The 12,659-nt window shown below is 43.2% G+C and overlaps 1 protein-coding gene across 4 annotated transcripts in view; it reads left to right on the top strand.

Annotated features, from left to right (window-relative positions):
• The window catches only part of NEK1 (NIMA related kinase 1), a 195,962-nt gene that overhangs the window by 48,485 nt on the left and 134,818 nt on the right, over positions 1-12,659 (top strand). For all 4 annotated transcript variants that reach the window (XM_069744213.1, XM_069744211.1, XM_069744212.1 and 1 more), the window contains exons 4-10: positions 2,334-2,417; positions 2,503-2,570; positions 2,654-2,740; positions 8,199-8,253; positions 8,641-8,841; positions 12,088-12,157; positions 12,305-12,456. In XM_069744213.1, coding sequence (XP_069600314.1) covers positions 2,334-2,417; positions 2,503-2,570; positions 2,654-2,740; positions 8,199-8,253; positions 8,641-8,841; positions 12,088-12,157; positions 12,305-12,456 — 717 coding nt within the window. The remainder of the gene's footprint in view (positions 1-2,333; positions 2,418-2,502; positions 2,571-2,653; positions 2,741-8,198; positions 8,254-8,640; positions 8,842-12,087; positions 12,158-12,304; positions 12,457-12,659) is intronic.

Below are 12,659 nucleotides of genomic sequence, written 5' to 3'. Positions count from 1 at the left end.
GGTTCTGTAGAAGGACGTAGATCTGGGGATTTATTATGATGGAATATAGGCTGAACTGGATGGACAAATGTCTTTTTTCGGCCTTACTAACTATGTTACTATGTTACTATGTTCATTATTGCCCCATAGCTGTGCCATATAGTACTCTGCGCCGTTCATTATTGCCCCATAGCTGTGCCATATAGTGCTCTGCACCGTTCATTATTGCCCCATAGCTGTGCCATATAGTGCTCTGCACCGTTCATATTTCCCCATAGATGCTCCACATAAATCTGTGCCGCTGCTGCAGTAAAAAAAAAAAGCCATACTCACCTCGCTGCTTGCAGCTCCCAGCGTCCGGTCCCGGCGTCTCTCCGCACTGACTGATCAGGCAGAGGGCGCCGCGCACACTATATGCGTCATCGCGCCCTCTGACCTGCACAGTCAGAGCGGATAGACGCCGGGAAGATGGAGCGGCGCCCGGTGGCTGGAACGGGGACAGGTAAATATGCGATACTTACCTGGTCCCGGCGTCCGGCTCCTTCTCCCGGACAGCTGTCTTCGGTGCCGCAGCTTCTTCCTCTATCAGCGGTCACCGTTACCGCTGATTAGAGAGATGACTATGTGGCTCCACCCCTATGGGAGGTGGAGCCGCTTATTCATTTCTCTAATAAGCGGTCCCACGTGACCGCTGAAGAGGGGAAGAGCTGCAGCACCGAAGACCGTGGGACAGGCGGGGAGCGTCAGGATCGCTGGAAGCAGGTAAGTATACCTCAGCGCCCTCACCCCCTCACCCGCCGACCCTGCCGCCCACCTTGACTCGAGTATAAGCCGAGAGGGGCACTTTCAGCCCAAGAATTTGGGCTGAAAATCTCGGCTTATACTCGAGTATATACGGATACATTTTGTATTTTTTTTCTGAAAAGGCGAAATAGTCAAAATTAAAAAACAAACAAACCAGTGCTTTCAGACTTCAAATAATGCAAATAAAACAAGTTCATAATCATTTAGAAACAACAATACTAATGTTTTAACTCAGGAAGAGTTCAGAAATCAATATTTTGTGGAATAACCATGATTTTTAATCACAGCTTTCATGCGTCTTGGCATGCTTTCCACCAGTCTTTCACGCTGCTTCTCGTGGAAAATGTAAGCAGTTCTTCTTTGTTTGATGGCTTGTGACTATCTATCATCCTCTTGATGACGTTCCAGAGGTTTTCAATGGGGTTCAGGTCTGGAGATTGGGCTGCCCATGACAGGGATTTGATGTGGTGGTCTCTTACTTTTTGCCTGAGCTGTTTAGGGGAGTATTCAGTACTGAACAGCTGAGATCATCCAAGTAAGTAAGCTACAGAGAGTCAAAGCTGAACAGTTTCACCGTGGAATGTTAACAAAAATTTTCTCCATTTAATATGAAGGAGAAGTGTTTCTGATCAGTGCAGGGTACGTGAAATCAGACGCTGTCGTCTTGTGGCCCCTCTCTGTCACGGCGGTAACTCGTGACAGAAAGGCTGGAAGCAGCTCGAAAGTCAAGCTGCGGACCCCGGCCTGGTTAATGGAAGGACGAATGAGCCTGGATGCCTTACGGGCCCAGTTGCTATTGGATTCCCCATCATCCCTGATTGCAGTCCTTACCTCCGAATTGTCATACCACTGGCCTGAACTGTTCGCTCTTCGCTGCTTTGCCTCTGCAATATCTGAGGATGGCAAGGACACTGATAGCTGGCTGGATCCAGTTGGCTTCTTTTGGAAAGAGCTTGGAATTACTGTCTGACCACTGCTGATAGACTGCAGAGGTGGTTGGTATCCTAGGCAACAAACAGTCATCTATAAAAATTAAAAAAAACCACTCCATTCTTAAAGGGGTATTCCCATCTCCGAAATCCTATCCCTATATTTAGTAGGTGCAATAATAATATTAGCAAATTCCTCCAATTAGAAATGTAGTATAGTTTTTCTGATTCTCTGTGTCTCTTTCCTAATGTGCAGACATTGTAGTGGCTTAGGTATCCATAGTTATGACCACTTATATAGTGACAGTTACCTAGTTGCTAGTGGCCGTAACCATGGATACTTAAGGTCCTACAATGCCTGCACATGAGGAAAGAGACATAACGAATCAGAATAACTAAACTACATTTCTAATAGGAGGTAATTGCTATAAATATTATTATTATTACACCTACTACATATTTAATAGGATCTTTGAGATGGGAATACCCCTTTTAAGTAAATTACAAAGTTGCCTGTTTTTTTAACCCTTTGCATTTCTGCCCGTTGAAGAATGTTAGACCAAGTTATTTAAGTTTACTAAATGAAATGATCTATGACGTCTGTTCATTTCTTCTCACTAGATTCTAGATTGGTTTGTTCAGCTTTGTTTGGCCCTGAAGCATGTTCATGATCGGAAAATTCTCCACCGAGATATCAAGTCTCAGGTAAGCCGGACCTCCACTGGGATTGTTACTGGTGGTCTTCGGATGGTCCTTCCAGGAACTAATAAATGATTTCTCACTTTTCTAGAATATCTTTTTGACCAAAAGTGGGACCATCCAGCTGGGTGACTTTGGAATAGCGAGAGTGCTGAATAGGTCGGTGTTGTGGTCCGGTGCCCGAATGCTTAAAGTGAACAAGTCTCTTATCTTTTAATGTCGCATGATTTCTTCTTGTACAGTACCATCGAACTGGCTCGAACATGTATAGGGACGCCATATTACCTGTCTCCTGAAATATGCGAGAACCGGCCCTACAACAATAAAAGGTAAATAATACACATTGTCTCTTTCTGATCAGCCTTAGGATTGATTTCCTAGCCAGTAATTCCATCAGGGGTCATCTCTTAAAGGATGACCATAGCTTTTGTCTGTACATTTGGAAAGCTTTTTACTAAAGGTACTGTCACACTAGACGATATCGCTAGCGATCCGTGACGTTGCAGCGTCCTCGCTAGCGATATCGTCCAGTGTGACAGGCAGCAGCGATCAGGCCCCTGCTGGGAGATCGCTGGTCGGGGAAGAAAGTCCAGAACTTTATTTCGTCGCTGGACTCCCCGTAGACATCGCTGAATCGGCGTGTGTGACACCGATTCAGCGATGTCTTTGCTGGTAACCAGGGTAAACATCGGGTAACTAAGCGCAGGGCCGCGCTTAGTAACCCGATGTTTACCCTGGTTACCATCCTAAAAGTAAAAAAACAAACAGTACATACTTACCTACAGCCGTCTGTCCTCCAGCGCTGTGCTCTGCTCTCCTCCTGCTCTGGCTGTGAGCGTCGGTCAGCCGGAAAGCAGAGCGGTGACGTCACCGCTCTGCTTTCTGGCTGCCCGGCGCTCACAGCCAGACCAGAGAAGCAGAGCGCCGAGGACAGACAGCGGTAGGTAAGTATGTAGCGTTTGTTTTTTTACTTTTTAGGATGGTAACCAGGGTAAACATCGGGTTACTAAGCGCGGCCCTGCGCTTAGTTACCCGATGTTTACCCTGGTTACCGGGGACCTCGGGATCGTTGGTCGCTGGAGAGCTGTCTGTGTGACAGCTCTCCAGCGACCAAACAGCGACGCTGCAGCGATCCGGATCGTTGTCGGTATCGCTGCAGCGTCGCTATGTGTGACGGTACCTTAAAAGAGGCATAAAAACGGAATATTTCACACATCGTATCATTGTTTGTTTTTGCTTAGATTACCCCAAATTTTGACATTCCTTTATTTCCACCCATCCTGTTTAGCATCATAGATGCAACAATAGATTAGATCATCGTTGTTTACTGCTGCCGCCGGGAGGTCTTTGTCACTTTCTCCAAAAATTGTAGTTAAATAACTTGTACAAATCCCTGAGCTCTGCTGATTGTGCCGCTCGTCAGAGTCATTTAATTTAGGATTAGACTGAAATCATCTGGCTCATGATTTCCTCAGGTTTCTAATAGGTAGAACAGCGCACTGGAGAGAAAGACGCAGACGTGAAGTCTCTTGGTCTCTAATGCACAGTGCTTTGTAAACTTTATTACTATGTGATGCACTAGTGACTCAGCGTCATCGCAGGGAACTAAGTCAGCCGCAACTATTCATAAAAAGAAGAAGCAGATGGGTTGTTCTGCGCTGCCGTGAAAGAAGGATGCCAATCCAGTAGTAAGTGATTTATTCGTCAACGCGTTTCAGAGCATACAGCTTCTTCATCAGGAAAACCACGATAAAGTGTAAAAGTTTGGGCTCCTCTGGTCAAAATTCCTGTTATTGTGAACAGTTAAGTGAGTTTGAAGATAAAATGATCTTTAAAAGGCCTAAAGGTAAAAATGACACATTTACTTTGTATGTTAGGCAAAAAATAAATTTATGGTAATCTTTTACATTCTAAAAATTACAAAAAGGAAAATGAGCTGATGCAAATGTTTGGGCATCCTTAAAGATTTGTGTGCTCCATTAACTTTGATTTATAAAAACCCAGCCTCCTCTAACCTTGTGCCAACAAGCAGCTATGGGTTCTTCTAAGTAGCTGCCTAGCACTCTGAAAATGATGGAGGCCTACAAAGGAGAAGGCTATAAGGAGATAGCAAAGTTGCCCTTTCCTCCAGTTTGAAATGTAATTCAGAAATGGCAATTAACAGGAACAGTGGAGGTCCAGATAAGGTCTGGAAGACCAAGCAAAATTTCAGTGAGAGCTGCTCGTAGGATTGCTAGAGAGGAAATCCGAACCTCCGCTTAAGGCTACGTTCACATTTGCGTTCTGCCGGGCTGCGTCGGGCGCAGCCGCGGCGACGCATGCGCCATGCGCCCCTATATTTAACATGGGGGCGCATGGACATGCGTTTTGCGATGCATGCGTTTTTTTTTTTGCCGCAAGCGTTAGGGCGCAGAGGACGCAGCAAGATGCATTTTTTTTGCATCCAAAATTCGGCAAAAAAGGACGCATGCTTCGCAAAACTATGCGTTTTAGCGTGCGTTTTTGTTTGCGTTGTGCGTTGCGTCGCCGATGCAACATCGCACAACGCAAATGTGAACGTAGCCTAACTGCATAAGACCTATAGAAAGGTTGAGCAGACTCTGGTGTTGGTACATTGTTTTACTGTTCAGAGACACCTGCACAAATATGGCCTTCATGGAAGAGCCATCAGAAGAAAACATCTCCTGCATCGTCACCATAAAATTCAGCGTCCGAGGTATGTAAAAGAAAATCTAATCAAAACTGATGCATTTTGGAAACAAGTCCTGTGGACTGATGAGGTTAAAATAGAACTCTTTGGCCACAATGATCAAAGGTATGTGTGAAGAAATAAGGGCACAGAATTTAGGAAAAGAACATCTCACCAACCATTAAGCATCTGGGTGGATAAATCATGCTTTAGGGTTGTGTTGCAGCCAATGGCACAGGGAACATTTCACGGGTAAAGGGAAGAATGGATTCAATGAAATTTCATTGGACCCCAGTCCAGAGCCTCTCACCTAGCCAAATCAGTTCTCATGCTTCGCACTGACGAGGCCCAACTGCCCGAAACACCGTGTCTGCGAATTGAGATACTGATTTGGCTTTTATCCTAAGTCATATTGCACGACTCGTTTAAAGGGTTGATTGTGACTTGTAGGATTGCTACTTCCAACAGGTGGCGCTATAGAGTTTAAGTCCTCTTTTTCTCAGAAGAGGCAATTTGCATATTAAATTTCAACTAATTCTTGATTCAAACATAACACCATCTGTAAAAAAAAAAGCTGGAGTTGAAAAGAGGATGGCTTCTACAAAAGGATAATATTCCTAAACACATGTCAAAATCTACAATGGACTACCTCAAAAGATGCAAGCTGAAGGATTTACAATGGCCCTCACAGTCCACTGATCTGAACACCATTGACAATATGTGTCTAGACCTCAAAATAGCAGAGGATGCAAGACGTCCCAGGAATCTCACAGAGCTAGAAGAATGGATGAAAATCCCTCACACAAGAATTGAAAGACTCTTGACTGACTACAAAAAAGCGTTTACAAAGTGAGATAGTTGCAAAAGGGGTGCTACTGGGTAGTAAGCATGCAGGGTTCCCAAACTTTTGCATCCATCCATTTTCCTTTTTGTAATTTTTAAAATGTTATAAAAATTTATATATATATACAGTATATTGCTAAAATACAAAGTAAATGTGTCATCTTTAATATTAGACCTTTTAGAGATCGTTTCATTTTCAACGTGCTTAACTCTTCACAATAATAGTAATTTTGACCAGGCGTGCCCAAACATTTACATGCCACTGTAGCCAGTTCTGAATTGACCATTTTCGCAAAATCTGCTGCCTTCTAGGAAAAACTGAATATGTGCGTTAGTACGAATAACACTGATAACATTTTCAAGACCTTGGGATTCACTTATCATCCATTCAGGGCAATCATGTGCTTCGTGTAGTTCTGACTCTGTTCCCTCTCCCATGGGAAATAGAGTGGCTGGGTTCACTGTTCACATGTATTGCTGCCAGCAGGTGCCGATAAGTGAAGCCTTGTATGTAGCGAGGCCGGTAGCTGAGAGATGTTTGGTCTGTACTCGCTTTTGAATTTCACTGACTGCGTGTGGGGCAACTATGGTTTATTAAAAAAAAAAAAGATGAACTGGAATATAAGTTGGTGTGCTTTGCAGCCACTAATCAGACAAAACTCCAGATAAAATATAATAAGCAAATACCCTGCAGTAAATAAATAAACAGCAATAGTTCATGAAAATAACATAGGGCGCTTAGTTAACATAATTTTGATTAAAAAAAATGTTTAAGCCTGTCCACCACGTCATGGTGACCTTACTCGTGACTGTCTTAACCTCTAGTATCAAAACCTTACCATGTGTCAAGTGGCGAGCATGGGGATAAGGGCTGAGACCAGGATAATGGACACTCGAGCCAGACCTTAATTGGCAATATGTGCAGATGTGGGATGGGGAACCCTTTACTTAGCGAGCCTGGTAGCTGGGAGATGTTTGGTCCGTGCTCTTTTGAATCTCACTGGCTGCGTGTGGGGCTACAATGGTGGGTTATCTAATATAATGTCAGATGTCAGTGCCCTTGTCCTTAAGGCTACGTTCCAATGATCTGGGACTGGCAGTGCTTTGACACAGTGTATGTTCGCTGCAATTCCTGATCGTGGGAACATACCCTTAGAGTAGCTGCTACTGCTCGGACACTTGAAGGTACCCCTTGGATGACAGGGTCTAGGTGTAATGAGTAGGACGCACGGCACATTTGCTTTCCCCATGGAATTGTGTAAGCACTTCATGGGCATGGCTTTTGGGCTACTACTAGATCAAAGTGAAAGAGGGACCATAATGTGATATGCCACTGGCTGGCCCACTGGATACTGCATGTTTGAGTGCACATAAATGAACATTTTCTTCTTCAGGGAATTTGGATGGAACTTTACTTCATGCATCATGCAGTGATTAGTGATGTACAGAGTGTCCATTCCCTACAGTCCTCCACGAGGCCTAGGAAGGCACCAAGGTCCTTTAGTGATTTTGGCAAGGGAATATTCTGCATGGCAGTGACCTTGACTGGAGAAAGATGAAATAGCCTAGAAATGTGACAATTCTGGAGCTTGGTCTGTCAGGCAAGTTTCTGTTTGCCGTTCAGCTTGATGTTCCTTCAGAGTCTTTTCTGGGGGGCATGCACTTTAACTACTCCCCCACCCACCTCACAGACCCTGCCATATGAGATTGTTAGACTGCTTGATCAGCAGCCAAGCTGTTATTGACAGCGACTGTGAGCAAAGGAGAAAGCGCTCACCCCAAGAGAAGACCCTGAAGAAACGTGCAGAAGAACTGTTAGCAGAGATTTCACATACTGCTCTCCAACAGCCACACTTGTGAACATCTCCTTAATGCAGTGGTGCAGCACAAAACATAAAAGTGGCAGAATCAGGGAAGGTCAGAGATTTACCATGTGTTTAGCTCAATTTTTTTGAGCAAGTGACAGGTCCTCTTTAAAGTGCTGTGCATTCCTCACAATCTTATATACATGTACGCGAAACCTGTCTGAGTGTCTCTTCTCAGTGAGCAGTGGAGAAAAGATGGATTCTTGTATGCCCCATCCTTTGTATGGAGTACAGAGCTTTTCCATAGACTTGAATGTTAGAGCTTTCCACACACAGCTGCTCATGGGGTGAAGGTGTTCTCAACGTCTGCCCTGATTGTGCATTCATCTATGCGAGCTGCACTGCCCAATAATAGTTTGTTCTCACTATTCGGTATACTTTCTTTTTCAGTGACATTTGGGCACTGGGATGTGTCCTGTATGAAATGTGCACTCTCAAACATGCGGTAAGTAACAATAAAGGGTCTCAAGATTTTTTTCTCCCTTTGTTTTTGGTAGTAACGATACGTATTCATTACGCTGTCACAGTTTCAGGCTTTGTCCAATTACATATGGTATAAAGGAATTACAAGTGCTTCTCACAAAATAGAATATCATCAAAGAGTTAATTTATTTCAGTTCTTCAATACAAATAATGATACTCATATTCTATAGAGTCATTAATGACTCTATATAGAGTTTGTAATGACTCTATATAATATGAGTTTAACTTTTTGATTATATTCTAATTTTCATGAGAAACACCTGTAAATATTCAAAAATAATTTGTACTATTCTGCACATCATTTTTTTTTCTATCTATTTCTTTCATCATATATTTGATTTACTTTCAGTTTGAAGCCGGTAACATGAAGAACCTAGTTTTGAAGATCATTCGAGGATCTTATCCTCCTGTGTCAGTGCATTATTCCTATGATCTTCGTAACCTGCTATCTATGCTTTTTAAGAGGAATCCCAGGGATCGTCCATCTGTCAACTCCATATTGGAGAAGCCTTTTATATTTAAGCGCATTGAAAAGCTTTTATCTCCACAGGTAAGATAAATATTGAGATCAAATATGTTAATGGGTAGGACAGCTAATATCGACTCCCAACGGTGTCAGACTATCTGCTGGAGGATGACTTACATAGTAACATAGTAACATAGTTAGTAAGGCCGAAAAAAGACATTTGTCCATCCAGTTCAGCCTATATTCCATCATAATAAATACCCAGATCTACGTCCTTCTACAGAACCTAATAATTGTATGATACAATATTGTTCTGCTCCAGGAAGACATCCAGGCCTCTCTTGAACCCCTCGACTGAGTTCGCCATCACCACCTCCTCAGGCAAGCAATTCCAGATTCTCACTGCCCTAACAGTAAAGAATCCTCTTCTATGTTGGTGGAAAAACCTTCTCTCCTCCAGACGCAAAGAATGCCCCCTTGTGCCCGTCACCTTCCTTGGTATAAACAGATCCTCAGCGAGATATTTGTATTGTCCCCTTATATACTTATACATGGTTATTAGATCGCCCCTCAGTCGTCTTTTTTCTAGACTAAATAATCCTAATTTCGCTAATCTATCTGGGTATTGTAGTTCTCCCATCCCCTTTATTAATTTTGTTGCCCTCCTTTGTACTCTCTCTAGTTCCATTATATCCTTCCTGAGCACCGGTGCCCAAAACTGGACACAGTACTCCATGTGCGGTCTAACTAGGGATTTGTACAGAGGCAGTATAATGCTCTCATCATGTGTATCCAGACCTCTTTTAATGGACCCCATGATCCTGTTTGCCTTGGCAGCTGCTGCCTGGCACTGGCTGCTCCAGGTAAGTTTATCATTAACTAGGATCCCCAAGTCCTTCTCCCTGTCAGATTTACCCAAACTTGCCCAAACAGTCCTTCTCCAAACTTGCCATAGAACTGAGGGTAAAAAGCGACTTAAACGGATTAGAGGAGATTCTGAAAGGGTGATTTTCTTCCCTAAGAGGAAAAGCCAATACACAAAGACTGTGGAAACTAAGTAAAAAGGATGACCTTTAAGGATGCTGCCATATTGCCTATAATTGTCATGTAGAAAATGGAGCGACATGTGACATGTATTTCTAAGAGTCCGGATTCTGGTTTGAGGAGATGTTCTCTTGTCGGAGTGTAGAATATTTGTCATGGATGTGTGAAGAAGCATCACCAATAAAAATGTGTCAAGGAGGAACCTAGATTGTAGATTATTCAGTCAAAGTGTGATATAGGATCCCGGTTATCTGCAGACATTCTTGGTTCTCAGTCCAAGAATGGGCTGATGAGAATGTTGGTCATTAGTTTAGGACTACAACCTCCCTGACCCCCACCCACCCCTTTAAGGTATAAGACATGACTTTTGTGAATACACAACTAAAAATAATGTGTGGGCTGAACTGGGTAGAACAGAGTGATAGAGATGTGGAGGTAGTCGTCCTGGTTTGCACAGGAAAGGGAGCTCTTGCCAGGATTCATGAAAGATATAACTGAGCAAAGAAATTCCATCCTCAAGACAACATAAGTGGACATGTTTTTAGTTGTATCAGGTACACAAAGGGATGGACCACTTCCTTTCTTTTGGGAGCCACAAGCTGTTTATAATTAAAAACTAGAAATCTGTCAGAGGAGGAGAGCAGACAATTCAGTCCTTTCTTAGGACTGAGAAGATGGCTCTATAAAACAAAGTCAGGTGGAGAGAACCAAGTTGCAAGGAAGGTGGAGAAATTAATCTAATATTCATATTAGAAGAAGACCTATCTGATCTAGATATCCATGATTGTGACAAGATCACTATCTTGGAAGAGGAGAGGTTAATCTCTCACCTGAAGAGCACTCGATCGTGTGGCGAACTTGTCAGCACGAAGCTTGGTAGCAATCTTCCAAGGCAAATTGGAGGGTGCCATGAAGGAGTAGGCACGAGGAAGGTTTCCTCATTTTTTTGAAGACTAAAAGCTGTCTGCTGTTAGGGGATAGAAACGAGTGTGTCCTGGGGCCTATATTAGATAGTTTGGGACTGGTTTGTGAGAGAAGGGTATTCTTGCTCTTGGTTACCTCAAGAGATGGCAAACCTAACAGAAATTTTAATAAAAGCTGCATTTGCACTCCATGCCCCTGCCAAGAAACATATTGAGTCCGACGAGGTCACTGGTTGCTTGAGGCATGCATCACTCAAGACGGCACTTATGTTCCCGGGGCTCACTTGAGATTATGTCACATGATCCCTGTGCCCAATCAGCGCTGGCTTCCATGTTCCCACCTTTGGACTTCTAAGTAATCAAGAGGGGGTGAGAAAGCAGCCGCGGTTCTGACTTCCTCTTGATTACTTATTCAACTAAATCCGGGGACAGTGGAGCCGACGCTGATTGGGGGCAGGGATCATGTGATGTAACAACCTCACATGAGCCCCGGAAAGTGAGTGCCAATACTGATGGAACCGCGCCCACACCGGAGGGGATTATAAGGCCACTTTCCGTATTTGATTAGTATTTTACATCAGTATTTGTAAGCCAAAACCTGAGTGGTTAAAAACTTCAGAAGTGGTGACGTGTCTTTATTATACTTTTCCTCTGATTGCTCCACTCCTGATTTTGGCTTACAAATACTGATATAAAATACTGATCAAATACTGAACGTGTGAAAGTGGCCTAAGTGTTTTTTATTTTAACAGGTGCAAACATTCAGATTGAGAAACTGTTGTCCTAGTATTGGGCAACCCCTTTAACCATCTTTAACCATGCCACAGAATTTTTACTTTATGTGGAACACTGATGTTCACCAAAAAAGCATGGTGGTAGTTCTGCTTTCACTGATATGGTTTAGTTAGAAAAAAGGCTAAGCTCCCGATTTTTTGAGACTGGTGTTACGTACCAGAGTTCATTAAGAAGAACCCCTCGCTTACTGAAGTCTGCACATCTTTTCAGTGGCGTGCGCCTCCAAGCTCCTCACCAGAAATGTTACTCCTAGCACGAAAACTCCAAAAGTTGCAGAAATGTTAGGCATCTTGTTTTTTGCTAAATTCTTTTACTTTTCAGAGTGTTTTACTCCAGTTTTCTGGTGTAAAGGCGTTGATGAATCGGGTCCTAAGTGTATCAGCACGTGGAAACTTCTCTCTACTGAGTTTTCATTAGTCATTAGGAAAAAAAAACACTATAAATTGTGCCATGAATGGGATTTATAATAATCACAGCAGACAGAAATAATGTGATTTTTTTTTTTTTTTTTTTTTTCCTTCTATACCTTGCGTGCGTTCATGTCCACACTATGGTTCGTCTTTTCCAGCTTATTGCTGAGGAGTTTGGTGTGGGAGCAGTTCTGAATCCTCCTAAACCTCCAGGCCACGCAGCAGCAGGTGAGTCCGACATCTCAGATACAGTTCTTTCTTGTTATGACGTATTCTTTATTTTAATCACTCTTCATTTTGACATTTTACTTTAATTTCTTATTACATAAATAGTTTCACTTTTTCATCATTGACCATGTATTTTTCTGAACTAAGCCAAAAGACCAGCACAAGTCACACCGTCAGCCTCCCCTCCTGCTCAGAAAATCACAAAGCCAGCTGCTAAGTACGGAGTGCCTTTATCTGTCAAAAAGCCTGTAGACGCTAAGAAGCATTACGAGAGGAAGCCGCAGATCAAACACAGACAGGTGGGAACAATGGAGGTTTATTGGTAATGAAACGTTACTGGGCCCTATCGTAATAGAAAACATGTTCCCTGAGGTCCCTAAGCTTCACAGAAGGGGCTGCACAGGTGCCTCACCCCTCACCTCTCATGTGCGAGATGTCCATGCCTCTTCTTTACATCTTCCCGTACTCCCATCCTGCCTAAATGATCTAGGCTAGGTGCCCC

Source organism: Ranitomeya imitator, chromosome 1 (assembly GCF_032444005.1).
Source record: "Ranitomeya imitator isolate aRanImi1 chromosome 1, aRanImi1.pri, whole genome shotgun sequence".
NCBI lineage: Eukaryota > Metazoa > Chordata > Amphibia > Anura > Dendrobatidae > Ranitomeya > Ranitomeya imitator.
This window is presented reverse-complemented; position numbering and strand designations above follow the sequence as displayed.